This window comes from Leguminivora glycinivorella, chromosome Z (genome assembly GCF_023078275.1).
Source record: "Leguminivora glycinivorella isolate SPB_JAAS2020 chromosome Z, LegGlyc_1.1, whole genome shotgun sequence".
Taxonomy (NCBI): domain Eukaryota; kingdom Metazoa; phylum Arthropoda; class Insecta; order Lepidoptera; family Tortricidae; genus Leguminivora; species Leguminivora glycinivorella.
Window position 1 is genome coordinate 51,626,711 of NC_062998.1, and position 14,911 is coordinate 51,641,621.

Sequence of the window (14,911 nt, forward strand, 5' to 3'; positions counted from 1 at the left end):
ATTTTGTATGGCGGTAACGAAATGGAAGGTTTGAAAAATGTATGGAAATCTCGGGACATTTTTTTCTCCTATCAGGACCAAAAGACCTCACGATTCTGAGTATTAATCGCGTAAAAATACCCATGTTACAAAATCTGTGAATCTGTGAATTTTTTTTTTGGGGTGAAAAAACTTCAACTGTCCTCAATGTACATTGAGTAGTTTGATACTTAACTCAAATCGCATGTTAGTACGATGTCTTCGCGCCGCGTAAATGGGTCTTAAGGTAGTAAAACTGATATTTTTATTTGGATTTTTCCCGAACGAACCACACCAATAAATGTTACGTATGAATTGAACTTCACATACAGACATCACCAAACGTTACTGTTAAAAGAATAACATGGAGTAACCTCACCTATATTACCTATTAATTACATAATGTACAATATTGAAGTACCTATATTTTACACTAGAAGAATCTTTAAAATTCCATTACCTGAAACAAGCTTACTGTAATAGCTAACTTGTCAGAAAGTCATCTAAATATTTTTTTCTAATATTTGGGCCATTTTTTTTCAAACATGTCCACTCCACTTTTTTTGGATTTGGAAATTTTTATGTGGTTTCCACTCAGAATCGCGAGCTCTTTCAATTCTACTAGGAGAAAAAAAAAGTGTCCCAAGGTTTTTTCCCATTCCGTTACCATTTTTTGATACATTTTGTATGGCGGCAACGAAATGGAAGGTTTGAAAAATGTATGGAAAACTTGGGACATTTTTTTTCTCCTATCAGGATCGAAAGACCTCGCGATTCTGAGTATGAATCGCGTTAAAAATACCCATGTTACAAAAAAAAGTGGGGTGGACAACTTTGAAAAAAAATGGCCAAAATACACCCAACTTGTCAGAAAGTGATCAAAATATTTTCTTCTAATATTACTTTCTCTTAAGAAACTCCATCTTGCGCTCCAAAACCAAAGTAGCCGACGTAGCCCTGACAGCCGCTAAGCTTAAATGGGACTGGGCCGGACACATCTGCCGCATGCCAAACGACCTGTGGGCCAAGAAAAGTACCGAATGGACACCAAACATAGTGCGGCGTGACGGCAGACCGCGAAGATGGCGGCACGATCTTGACGCCTTTCGAAACGATTGGCCGAACATTGCCTTAAACCGAGACGCGTGGAAGAAAGAGAGGGAGGCCTTTGCCCAGCAGTGGGACACAACAGGCTAACAAATAATAATAATTACTTTCTCTTCGCGACCACATTTCATACTGACAAGGTTGCTCAGCCAGAGTCAGAGTATATGTGACGACTTTACAAGTACCATTAGGATTAAATTTAATATCAGTGCGAAAAGGGTTTCCTTCGTATTTTCCCGGAAACTTTCGTATTTGTCATGCTAGTTCAGTCAATGTCAGTACACTTTGTACTGAGACTGACTGAAATAGCATGACACGTTCGTACGTTTCCGTAACAATTCGAAGGCAAATCTTTTCGCACTACACCTCTAGACTCGTACATCGAAGAAGACCCATAGCGCCATCTAGTCATACCGTTAGGAACTAAAAGTCAACAAATGGCGCTTACTTCAAAACTTTCAATATTGCTATCGCAATCCCTATCACCACTAAGTACATAGTATAAATAAAGTCGAAATACGCAACGAGTTTGAAGCGGTTTTTGAGTGACTCAAAAGGTTTTTTATCTGTATAATACCAGTGTGCGTAGCCGAATGCAGAAACGCTCACGAAACGATCACGATAATATCTCTTTCGTAGCTATCTATCTCTATCGCTCTTACGTATTGGCACCACAGAGCCAGACTACATTTCTGCGGCGTTTCGGTGGCGTTTCGCGTCGCAGAAGGGTCTTGGGCGGGTCGCCAGGTAGCTATTATGACCGTTTTCACATTATCCCATCCAATATAGGAAGTCGGAAGAATTTCAATAGAAAAAATCCAAGATGGCGCCTGTAATGTATGGGATATCGGTCCGACATCCGATATCGGATCGGATAATGTGAAAACTCGCTTACAGCGTACGCCTTAAGTGATGTTTCATACAACACTTTTTCTATCATAGTACATAAAGTACCTCTACCTACAGATGTTATTGTAAAAATAATAATATTTTGTACCAAGTACTTTACGAGTCTTAGTATTTATGTACTTTGTCCATTCTATTACATATATAGAACATTTATGCGACGTTTTCAAATAAAAGGTACCACATTGGAAAATGTACCTTTTGGTTGAAAACGTCTCTTTTATACATATATTTACCTTAAAATAATACCAGTCACCTTAGTTTTATCTACAACGAAACCAAAACCATAATAAATAATTTCAAAATTTTAAGGATGCCATTTAAATGCCAAATTTCGATTCTGTGATTATCGTTTATATAACACATGGTGTAACATGAGGAATCAGAATAATTTTAATCACGCACTTTTTAGTTTAATTAGACGTATTTTCACATACGAACATCTATCAATGAGGATAGTGTGACAAATGGGAAAGTGTGTGTCGGTTTGTTTGTCCGTCTCTCACGGCTAAAAGGAGAAAGGAGCGACGAATTGACGTGATTTTTTAAGTGGAGATAGTTGAAGGGATGGAGAGTGACATAGGCTACCTTTTGTCTCTTTCTAACGAGGGCGGAGCCGCGGGCAAAAGTTAGTACCAAATAATGGAATCAACGCCACGCCATTAAAAAGGCCTTTTGTAGTATGGAGTATTTTTTTTAATGGTAATAACTCTGAAACTATTTAGTCTTAAAATGTGATCAGGTACGTCAATATGCTGTTAAAATTATTCTTCCTGCCCGCCTCCGCTTAATATTCTACTAAAAGACGTTCAAACATACAAGGGCCATTTTTTTCAAAGTTGTCCACCCCACTTTTTTTTGGATTTGGAATTTTTTATGTGGTTTCCACTCAGAATCGTGAGCTCTTTCAATTCTAATAGGAGAAAAAAAGTGTCCCAAGGCTGTTTTCCCATTCCGTTACCATTTTTTCATACATTTTGTATGGCGGTAACGGAATGGAAGGTTCGAAAAAATGTATGGAAATCTTGGGACATTTTTTTTTTCTCCTATTAGGATCGAAAGAGCTCGCGATTCTCAGTATGAATCGCGTAAAAAATACCCATGTTACAAAAAAAGTGGGGTGGACAACTTTGAAAAAAATGGCCCACAAGCCAATTTATAAGTTCATTAAAAATACAATGATAAATCTTTAATAACTTAATCATAACAATAGTGCAGTGTAATCAGTGACATATTATAAAATGAAAGACTTGGCTTAAAGGTCTCGTAACCAGGCCATAAAATCTTCAAAAAAAAATTAAATTTATTCGGTTTCCTCATGTCACACCGTGTTTATACGATGAAAACATAATAAATTTACAAATCAAACATTTCAACATTTGTATTTGTTACACATATTTTAATTGGCACTAAATTTGGAAGATCACTTATAAATCTTATAATCAATGGCGTAATGCTATGATAATCTTTGATTAATTGCATAAAGAAGGTTTCACGCCAGCGCCTTTGAGTTCAATTTTCATTTTAACCTATTTTGACATATCGTCACTACTTTGAAAAAATCTTGTATCTCACGCTGCTTCTCAAAGTTAAAACGCACTAAGTCTATATGCATTCCATACATACTTACTACAATTTTCTTTTCATTGACAGACGAAGATACAAGTTTTTTTTAAAGTAGTGACAATATTTGACATTTTGACATAGCGCCAGAGGGACTACATCAACCCACATTCAACATATTTTTTCTCCCTCTCACTCTTACACACGAATTCAGAAGTGAGACAGAGGCAACCTGTCAAATTTGGACCTCGATAGACCTTCTGACCAAACCACCTCAATGCATTGACTTTATCATCATTGTCATGCTGTTAAAAACTTAAACAATATTTTGTCTTTATCCAATCATATTATTGGGCCATTTTTTTAAAGTCCTGCCCACTTTTTTGGAAATGGAAGTTTTTATGTGCTTTCCACTCAGAATCGCGAGGTCCTTCAATCCTAATAGGATAAAAAAGTGTCCCAAGGTTTTTTCCCATTACGTTACCATTTTTTCATACATTTTGTATGGCGGTAACGGAATGACATTCTTTTTCTCCTATCAGGATCGAAAGGCCTCGGGATTCTGTGTATGAATCGCGTAAAAAAATACCCATTACAAAAAAAGCGGGGTGGACAACTTTAAAAAAAACGGGTCTTTTTATTCGCTCTTAATTAGTTCCATGAAGCTAAATTTGATGGCTTGATGATAGTCTTATGCTTAGCCAATATTGAAACTTAATGAGAATAACATATTAATATCACTTAAACAATCATATAATATCAACCGAGATAATTGCGTCTGGTGGGTTATTTGGTCTTTTGAAGGTTATCATCTAAACTGAACATTTTTAGAACTATTTCAACCATCCTACGTTCAAAGTATGCTCACCAAATTTTAAATTTATATGGTTATCATAGCTCTAATATCACCATCATCATCATCATTTCAGCCATTAATCGCCCACTGCTGAGCATAGGCCTCCCTTCGTGTACGTCACTTATCCCGGTCCTGGGCTAATCTCATCCAGAAGTGCCCCGCAGTTTTTCGAATGTCGTCCATCCAACGAGCCGACGGATGCCAGGCGCTTCTTATATCCGATAACTGCCACTATTCGGTCCACCTGCCATCACTCTGCCTGACAACAGGGGGCCCAGTTCTAATACATATTTTTCAGTACATATGGTGTTTTTTTAACGCACTAGTGCGAGAAGTGGTTCATTATATGCCAGGTCGAAACTTCGGATGGCCATCTGTACTGAAAAACGTCGTACGATACACGTGCGAAAAGGAAATTCGTAACTCGTGTCGATTTAAAACACTCCCTTCGGTCGTATTAATTTATCGCCACTCGTTTCGAACTTCCTTTTTTACGCACTTGTATCGTAATGTACTAATATTAAGTTTAGAAAATATGTTCAAAAGACGGATTTACCCCACCAGACACAAATATCCCAGTTGAACATAACAAGAATACCTCTTGTGTCAATATCAAGTGATAGTCCCTATCATAGTTCCTTCTTTTGGATAGGGGAAAAAATCGAAAACAAATTGTTTAAATTCTGAGTTAAGGAAATTTTCATTTAAATTAATGACTGAATTCGGCTTTTGCAGCATTTCTACAAATATGTAATGTAATGTTAATATACCAGCTACTACATATTAAAATGAACTGTCATTGAAACCACCTTTAAACACAAGAGGTACAGACACATGAATTAATATTCACACTATCGAATATAATAACACTTATTTACGAAGCCCACATATAGAAATAGATGTCTTGCCAGTGGCTAAGATACTGTATGACAGGGCCACAGATAAACGCCATCAATGGGACCTTGTTTGACGCTGATTTCAGAACACTTTCAATCACATTCTTCGAATACCCATTATACATTGGGCTACGTAATAAATATAATACAAGTCCAAGTTTCCTGCGACTTATCTCGAGCCTCTGCTCAGCGGTTAAGTCTTTCATGTGACGGTTATACAGCTTCAAGCTGGCTAAGTCGATACCTAGTGACACAAGCCACTGCCGCCACGCCTTAGTGCCAAACACTCTCATAGCCGCTAAATGAATCAGCGGCTTTAGTATATGCAATGATTCAGCATACACCAAGTCCTTAACATTCACTGGAAAGCTGTTGTCATCTTTTAATTTCACAGGCTCCCAATCTCTAAATGCGACCGGTGGGGCACCGTCAACGCGTCTGATCACCCTTCCTGAACGTTTCAAAGTGAAAAATGAGCCCTCTCCATCTTCACTTGTTTTTTCTTCTGTAAATTTCTTTCTTTGAAGCGCGGCCACGGGCGGGTGTTGAATTGGAAGCTCCTTGAACCTTAAGAGTAGAATCAATGCAGACGAGCACTTGAAGAGCTGAAGCAGCGTCGCAATCGTCCATTTCCCCTTATTCCCCCATCTGCTCTTAACCACAAGCTCCACGAAAACCTCAGAATAATGTATCACGGTCAGCCATAGCTTAATCTGCTCCCTAAGACTGTAGAACTGCACTTCCGAACCGTACGCCTCTCGTATTAATTTGTCGTTGAACAAAGAAACCAGCTTAGATAGAGAATACACGAGTTCGGAGACTATAGGTGATTTATTTATCTTCCCGGCTACGAAGTATGAAGACCATGTAGCCACTGTCTCTACGTCGGTAACCAAATTAGGATTACTTATCACCCACCTCTTATAAGCCGCGAAAAACTCCTTCAGTGACAACTTCTCCATAGTATCTTCAGTGAAAAAAGAGCCTTTCTATACTCAGCTAAGTTCCTCACATTTGTGTCATATAAGGTGCAGAGAATTATTAATTTAAATTCGCTTATTGCATTATATGTAAATGCGAGTCGGTCGGCAATACGTTAAGTCATTTGCCCCTTGCCCTGTTGACGTGACGTAGCTGTCAAATCAAACAAACTTTAGTCTATGGCTATAAGGCTCGGCATTCATAATATTGCGTTATTAAGCCACAGACTAATATTATCGACGACATTGAGAAAATAAACGAGGGCGCCACTCTCGTCTCTGACGTAGTCCGACACATTTCTGATGTAGATTATTTTAAAACTTTATAATAACATAGTATGGAAAATGTTCAGCTTCACTTTATTTATTTACTATTGTTTAGGTGACAACTTTTGTATTATTGAGGTAGTAAAATAATCAAAATGACAAGTAAGTATATCTCACTTTTTTTAAACTCCTATTACAAAAAACATAAGAACATATTTTCGTCAAATTTACGTATTTAATAGATAAACAATCAAGTAATTAAAATTAAAACAAGTGTTAATTACTGTTGATACGAAGATTACACAAATATATCCGGAATACAAACTGGCGTGCATTTTGTTTTCCTAACAAGACATAGTCCTAAAACGTGGTGGGTACGGTCTTAGGACATATAGCAGCTAACCGAAGCGGTCCTCCAGTGCCCTTCGATATCTTCATAGGCATGGCGATGCCAGTGCAACCATATTCTGAAACAATACGCAATACGCTTTTTTTTATAATTTAGGCATTTTTTTGTTTCAGCAGGCGCACGGTGTCCAGTGTCAATCTTTTCTGACCATTATGGAAGTTCAACAACTCCTAAAAAGACTGTTCTTGGAACCTCCAAATTTCGGTTTAAGTGTATGATTTAAAGGTCGTCAACTCAAAAAGTCATTTTTAATAATATACCAAATACAAAATTAGATGGGATTGGGGGTAGCTGACTATGATCATCATTCACTTGCCCTTTTCCCATTATTTCGGGTCGCGCAGTAAATGTTATTTTTCCATTCCTCTCTATCAGCCGTAATTTTCATACTAATACCTTTCACTCTCATATCATTCTTCACACAGTCCATCCATTTTTTCTTAGGCCTTCCACTACCCTTGTATCCAGCTTTCATATTTACCACTCGTATTGTAACATTGTTTTCTATGATTTTATTTACCTGGAACTGGCATATCGAGCTTAACGTTTTCCATGCCGTACAAGCCCGCAGCTGTAGTGATCTGGTGAGCTGGGAAGGTAGTGCTGCTGCCCGGGTCCAAGGAAGCTGTATCCACGCCTATACCGACCACGTTCTTGTATGAAGTCGTTATCCATTCTGCTATCTCTTCGCTGAGACCTGAAATAATTATATGATATAAGTTAATGATTCAACACTGCAACTTTTGTCTTTTTGGCAGTTGGGCTCGAGACCTTTGCTTAGATGCCGCCGGACAACCCGCTTGGCGGTAGGTCACTACTGTCACTACATACAAGATAACGAATATAACGACAAGTCTGGCGCAGTCGGTAGTGACCCTGCCTGCTGCGCCGCGATCCCGGGTTCAATTGCCGGTAAGGGCATTTATTTGTGTGATGAGCACAAATATTGGTTCCTGAGTCATGGATGTTTTCTATGTATTTATACAGAGTGGGCCTGTAACAAAGGCGAAGAATTGAACTCTAGGCTATTCTCCTTATACTGATCAACATTTGTTCGGCGACTTTTAAAAATAACTTGTATTTTGATTTTTATCACCCTTGAAAGTTTTTTCTAAGAGATAATGTATTGCGAATTCTGTTAAGTCTAATGTGTGACAGACAACGTCAATGACAACAATAATGGCGTACATTGAAGCTAATATTTATTTTGTATGAAAAATTAAAAATTTAAAGACTACATAATTTTTAAAAGTCACTGAACAAATGTTGATCAGTATAAGGAGAATAGCCTACAGTTCAATTCTTCGCCTTTGTTACAGGCCCCACTCTGTATATTATATATATATCGCTGACTGAGTACCCACAACACAAACCTTCTTGAGCTTACCGTGGGGCTCAGTCAATCTGTGTAAGAATGTCCTATAATATTTATTTATTTTATTTATACTTAACGATTATATGTAACGACCAGTTTCTGGACTACTGCGCCACTTTTTGTCTGGAAATGAACGTGTTGTAAAAGTATAGTCCAAAACGTCCAAATCTCAACCTTACCAGGAAAGTTGAGCGTGCGAGTTGTCTCGTTTATACCCAAGTACTTCTGTTTCTCGCCGTAAAACTTGCTCCATCCGAATTTGAATATTATCATACAGGGTTTTCCATTGTTGTTGTTTAGCAAATAATCCAAATGATGCTTGTGAAGCACAAAGTTCGGATCGTCATTGACACGTGAGCTGATATCCACAATTACGACTGGAAAAAAAATCAGAATTTTAGACAATAAATCAAATTAAATGCATTGAAATCCTTGAAATTCTCTCTTATAAGTAATAAATTATTTGTGAAAGCATCATTTTGAAAATCTAAATTTAAGTCGAACAAAAAATGCTAGGTCTACAGTATTTATCTCTCGATAAGTATTAAAACAAAATGCAAGACTTACGAGGTAGGATGAGCTTCTCCATAGGTATTTCTCCGACGGATTTGCCTTCCTTGTAGAAGTGATTCGGTGCATCCATGTGTGTTCCACCATGCTCGCCGGCCTCAAATTCATTTGCAGCATACCTGCAATAGACAATCAATATACTCGTCTCGTAGTTCTTACTGGTCATGAATAAATAATAATTAAGATTATCGATGAATAAAGCATGATAATGAAATAATAGTTATTTGTTTTACAAGGGGGCAAAGTTGTTACCCGTTGCAATTTTGCTACTCGTTTTCAAATATAGTAGAGGAGTGGAATGAGAATTTGTATGGGGGGGTCATAATAATTCCCACAGAACCGAAGTTTGGTTTTTTTAGTTCTTTGTGTGTGTCTTTTTGACATACTAAAAATATAGTAAAATATATTTATGCAAAATGCGTTTTTTCGACCGCCAAAAGTTGTATGAAAAATTACTATGGAAAAAAAATCCTAAAATTTAAAAATCGTCTCTGGTATCAACTTATGGGAATTAGGCGGCAAATTTTTTTATAGTGTTGATGTTTAGCAAAAATATAAATATTTTTCACTATTTTGGTAAAATAAAAAATGATAAAAATCATAAATTTGATGAAAGGAAGTAATTAAAACATAAATTTCAGCAATGTAATTTTTTTCATATGTCCCACACCATGGTAAATACGGGTACGATCCGCCTGGTGATTAACAGTTACGGTAGCCTATGACGCCTGCCAATCTAGAGCCACCACATGCGCGCTGCTGGCCCTTTAGGGTACCTTTCCACTAGAGATGCGCAACGTGATAGTGTTTGATATCCACTAATCATGTTCACTGTTCACAAAGCGTAGCGCTAATAGGAACGGGTTCGACTAAGCTGATTGTGGATATCAGAAGCATCCATAACACATCTCTGGTGGAAAGGCACCCTTAACAGTCCTCAGCTAGCTCGCAGGATAACGCGCGTCCGCGGGAGAAAAATCCTCCCAAGCCTACATCGAAAACAGATGCCTTAATCTCGTTGTCCAAGGCAAGTCACGCGGCCCCGGTAGCCCAAAGAAGCGCTGGCTGGACGTCGTGGGAGCGGACATACAAGAGAACAATCTCACGTCTAAGTATGCTGAAGACCGGGCAAAGTGGAGAAGACTGAGTAGGAAAGCGGACCCAGGCGCTAGGCCGGGAAAACGCTAGGTTGAAGAAGAAGAAGCCGCAGTGTGCGACCATATACGGGTCCAGGGTGTGTGGATGCGCAGATTTATGACTAGAAAAACCGATAATTATTAGGTTTTGGTTTTCTCTCGTGTTCGATATAATGCTTTATCGACAGTTTTTTTATGGGATGCGACAATTTATATACTTATATTGAACCCCACCAAAATACAAGTTCATGGTAAATACGGTTACCCAATTGGAGGATTTTTCTCCCGCGGACGCGCGTTATCCTGCGAGCTAGCTGAGGACTGTTAAGGGTGCCTTTCCACCAGAGATGTGTTATGGATGCTTCTGATATCCACAATCAGCTTAGTCGAACCCGTTCCTACTAGCGCTACGCTTTGTGAACAGTGAACATGATTGGTGGATATCAAACACTATCACGTTGCGCATCTCTAGTGGAAAGGTATCCTAAAGGGCCAGCAACGCGCATGTGGAGGCTCTAGATTGGCAGGCGTCATAGACTACCGTAATGCTAATCACCAGGCGGATCGTACCCGTATTTACCATGGTGTGGGACATATGAAAAAAATTACATTGCTGAAATTTATGTTTTAATTACTTCCTTTCATCAAATTTATGATTTTTATCATTTTTTATTTTACCAAAATAGTGAAAAATATTTATATTTTTGCTAAACATCAACGCTGTAAAAAAATTTGCCGCCTAATTCCCTATAAGTTGATACCAGAGACGATTTTTAAATTTTAGGATTTTTTTTCCATAGTAATTTTTCACTTTTGGCGGTCGAAAAAACGCATTTTGCATAAATATATTTTACTATATTTTTAGTATGTCAAAAAGACACACACAAAGAACTAAAAAAACATTTATAACGTCCATCAGAGTGCTTTTACTGGTGTTTTGAGTATGTCCATCAGACTACTTAGTATGTTTGGTATAATTTATCGCACGGATCTTTGAATAGGCGGTCGTTATTCTTGACCGAAGCACACATATAGGTATAACGATACATACATAACTATGTATGATACCTATACGGTTGACCAATGCTATAAATATTTTATGGATAGGATCAAAACAAGTTTAGAGCCGATATTTAGGAGACTACTCATAAAATTATTTATTTTGATGGTAAGAATGATAATGAATTTAAAAACTGTAGACATAAATGAATATATTTGAAAAGGACGAAACCCATGCGCGGATCCAAGGGGGGAAGCTATGTTGGCCAAACAAATAGACCACGTGATCGCCCCCCCCCCCCCGCCCGGGTACGAAGCTGGATCCGCCCTTGGAAACTTTATGCTTGTTAATTGTATTTAACAGTCGAATGTATTAGTACTTTATAAAATATATCAAGAAACAACAATGGAAAAAACAAAAGGATAAAAATAAATATTTTTTACCAGCCATGTTCCCTGTCCTCAGCAGTTTTCTTTGTAAACCCAAAAGGTTTCACATTCGGCCAATAAACTGTTTTTTCATCAAAATTGTGTGATAAATCATATGGAATGAGATGACCGTCGGATATAATATCATTTAATTTGCAATTGTCTGCACCAACATTGGTCCAAACGTTGGCCAAGCACATAAACACGATAATCTTTAACCACATCCTTGAAGCGACTACTTTAGATTGAGACTATTGAGAGGCTGACAGGAATAAGAGATGTCATTATCCTTAATGCAGGCGTCACAATATAAGTATTGTAAACAGTGAATGGTTCATAACTACAGTAATGGTTTGAATAAAAATCATTAAACAAATTATAATTATTTACATAATACCTAAGTGAATCGCTAACATGCGAGTTAAAAGTTACAAGCTTAATAGCTCGAAGTACTTCAAAATTTTACGACGCATTTGACCTCATGTTTTTATGAGTTTTTAGACTTCCGCGCCTTACTTAAAATGAAAAACCGGAATCCTTATATGATAACTCGTGCGTCTGTCTGTCCATCCGTCTGTCACAGCCAATTTCCTCCGAAACCAGTAGGCTTGTGTCGTTCACGAACTATGAACTGTTAGGAATAAAATCCCATCAATGACCGAAATGAACTGAATCTTTCCGTGGTCTGAGAATCGGTCTTTGCTCATTTAGTTCAGTATAGGATCGGCGAGCGCGAGCGGTTTGGATCGAGAACGAATGTGTGACTGCGCCGACCGAGAGCGAGAGCTACTTAGCAGAGCAACAAAAAAAGTCAAGTTTTCATATTAAACTTCGGTTACTTACAACCTTTCGGCCCGGAATGCTACTATCTGTGGACTATTCGTATAATTTTGACACTATTCGGTCCCATTCGTTCTGATCTTTCCGACCGCAGTGGTCGCTGGTCTGGCTGAACTAAATGAGCAAAAGACCTAAAAGAGCGAACTAGTTCATGGGAGCGATTGAACGAGATCGGAGCGCTCCGATCAACGAACGAAACGGCACAAGCCTAGAAACCAGTAACCCAACTAAGTTCACATATGACACACAATTACATAAATCGTCACTGCGCGTGCAAATTTCGCTATGTGATTTTTAATGATTTTTCGTTTTCAATGCCATTTTAAACCTTATTTCTAAATACATATGCTCAAAAAACAGCGTAGAGCTCATTTCATTATTACAGGTTTTATCAAAAGTAGGTATGTGATGCCCATACATTGAATGTTCTTCCTATAATCGCTAACTGCAATAAATCACATAACTACATTATCTTCTTATAACAGCAAGTTTGTAATTGCTCTTGCTATGTGAATTTTGACACATAGCTATATTTTCGGAAATATTGAATAAAAAGATAATACTTGTGCCAGATTTGTGGAATCTCATACATAGCGATAATTTTGTACTATTTGTAGAAGTCGTGAATGTTTCCAGATCGTGTGTTTTGCGTCACATAGCAGAATTTTCTTATAAAAATGTAGCCTACTCTCTTAAAACTTGTTTAAGTTGTGTATGGTAGGTGGGTTTGTAGTCAAGTATAACCTCTATAAATAAGACAGACAGTGCAGTTTCCCTTTTTATTGAGACTATGTTTGAAACTACTCACTCTGACCGAATAGTTATTTATTAATATTTGTTAAAAAAAATCATAAGGTTAGTTGGAAGAGATCCCTTAAAGGGATAAGCTCACCTTTGTACATAACCATTATAATCATTTACTGTACTTGTAATTTGTTCTGTGCACTACTACTATAATTTCAAATTGATTTTTAAGATTGACTGTCAGAAATTTATTAGTGTTTAGTCTACAAATTTCGTGTAGGGTTCAGTGCGTGTAAACGTATGTTACAAACTATCGAATTAAGATAAAGTTATGCAAAAAACAGCAACTGATTTAACATTGCCTTGAAGTGGTAAGTCATCGTTTTGTATGAAATGTTGTGTGATAAGTTCTATCTATCCGTTCTGGAATCATTTTTAAATAAATTCATGAAAATGTAATGTTTAATAAATGAAAAAAAAAGCCGACTTGAAAAATCACATAAAGTTTAGAATGACAATGATTTTTTATTTTTTTAGGATCAAAAGGGAAAAATGGAACCCTTATACAATCATGTACTTTCTTGTCTATCCATTTATCTACTTGTCAATATTCTTTATTTCGGAAAAACCCTATACTCTAGTACAGTATACTAACCGTCCCTTGAAGCTGTAAAAAAATATTATTTCTAAGTCAATACAACATAGGTTAATTAAGTAAAAAAAATATCTACAATCTCAAGGAAGTCAACATTAATAGGGCACTTCCGGTTGCTCTAAACTATGAAATTTGGAAAATTATATCGTATAATCTACACTTGCTTTTGAAAAAAAATGGAAAAAATAAGCTCAATGTTACGTACCCATGCGTACGTATACATGCGGTATTCGATTCAGACACTTGTCCGGTTTTTTATAGCTAAACAATCGAAACATATATAATCTAAACTTATACACAATGTTTACAAAATAATATTGTAATTGTTGTATGGATTGTTATATGTTGGTAGTAATAAATGTATTTAATTCAGTTTATTAGTGTAGTATTGTGTCATTAAGTTTTCAGTATTAAATCGTGTTTTTTCTGAAATAAATAATTCGAAAATAAATAGATGAAAATTGATAAACAACAACATAATTTCCCGGCTTCGCCACCGGTGAGCTTTATCGCTTTTTTAGCATATGCTATTTATTTCAGTTTATAACAACATAATAATTTGAATCATATTATAAAACACACATACAACATACATACAATCACGCCTGTATCCCATAAAGGGGTAGGCAGAACACATGAAACTACTAAAGCTTCAGTGCCATTATAAAATAACCATGTGACGATAAAGTGCACAAATTGTATTTAGGTCCTCAAGAAAAAAACCTAACTATGTGATTGTAAGACACATACTGGTTATTAACGACTCAAATTATAATCGCTATGTGACATATTTATGAAAAATATTTTTTTAAACCTTATTAAAACCAAAATGTAATTTCAATTTATTCCTTGGTCTATGCAAAAGTAAAAATACTTTTGGCATAAAAATAGTGATTTATTTATGTTCGATAATTGCCGAAATAAACAGTTTTTTGTGTCTCCTGTAAAGTAGGTTAAAAACACATAGCGATTTTTGTACGCGCAGCAACGAAATGTAAGTTTGTGAAGCAAATGCGAATATGATCTTTTTAACTAAGTATAAATGACAGGAAAGTTATTTAAAAATATACAGAAGCGTAAAAACTTATTGCAAGTTTCGCTTATTGCCGTTGCGTTTGAAGTAAATTTGTTACTGTAAAGTAGTGTAAAGTTATTACCTAC

At 36.8% G+C, this 14,911-nt stretch overlaps 2 protein-coding genes across 2 annotated transcripts; both read right to left on the reverse strand.

Moving 5' to 3' along the window:
* Window positions 1-4,109: 4,109 nt before the first annotated feature.
* Window positions 4,110-6,466, reverse strand: LOC125241615 (peroxisomal membrane protein PEX16). Its single transcript, XM_048150176.1, has one exon. It carries the CDS (start codon window positions 6,306-6,308, stop codon window positions 5,325-5,327), a length of 984 nt encoding a protein of 327 aa, XP_048006133.1. The 5' UTR covers window positions 6,309-6,466; the 3' UTR covers window positions 4,110-5,324.
* A 342-nt stretch (window positions 6,467-6,808) lies between these two features.
* Window positions 6,809-12,013, reverse strand: LOC125241616 (kynurenine formamidase-like). The gene is made up of 5 exons (XM_048150177.1): window positions 11,527-12,013; window positions 8,945-9,066; window positions 8,557-8,754; window positions 7,523-7,699; window positions 6,809-7,060 (listed from the first exon to the last, which is right to left on the reverse strand). Exons 1-5 carry the CDS (start codon window positions 11,733-11,735, stop codon window positions 6,954-6,956), a joined length of 813 nt encoding a protein of 270 aa, XP_048006134.1. The 5' UTR covers window positions 11,736-12,013; the 3' UTR covers window positions 6,809-6,953.
* Between the last annotated feature and the right edge of the window lie 2,898 nt (window positions 12,014-14,911).

What these genes read in the sequence shown, in the direction of transcription:
- LOC125241616 (XM_048150177.1), bottom strand. Translation starts at nt 11,735, where the DNA reads ATGTGGTTAAAGATTATCGTGTTTATGTGCTTGGCCAACGTTTGGACC. An exon ending in GGAGAAGCTCATCCTACCTC is followed by an intron (nt 8,755 to 8,944) that starts GTAAGTCTTGCA and finishes TTTTTTTTCCAG; the next exon opens with TCGTAATTGTGGATATCAGC. An exon ending in GCTCGATATGCCAGTTCCAG is followed by an intron (nt 7,061 to 7,522) that starts GTAAATAAAATC and finishes GTATTGTTTCAG; the next exon opens with AATATGGTTGCACTGGCATC.
- LOC125241615 (XM_048150176.1), bottom strand. Translation starts at nt 6,308, where the DNA reads ATGGAGAAGTTGTCACTGAAGGAGTTTTTCGCGGCTTATAAGAGGTGG.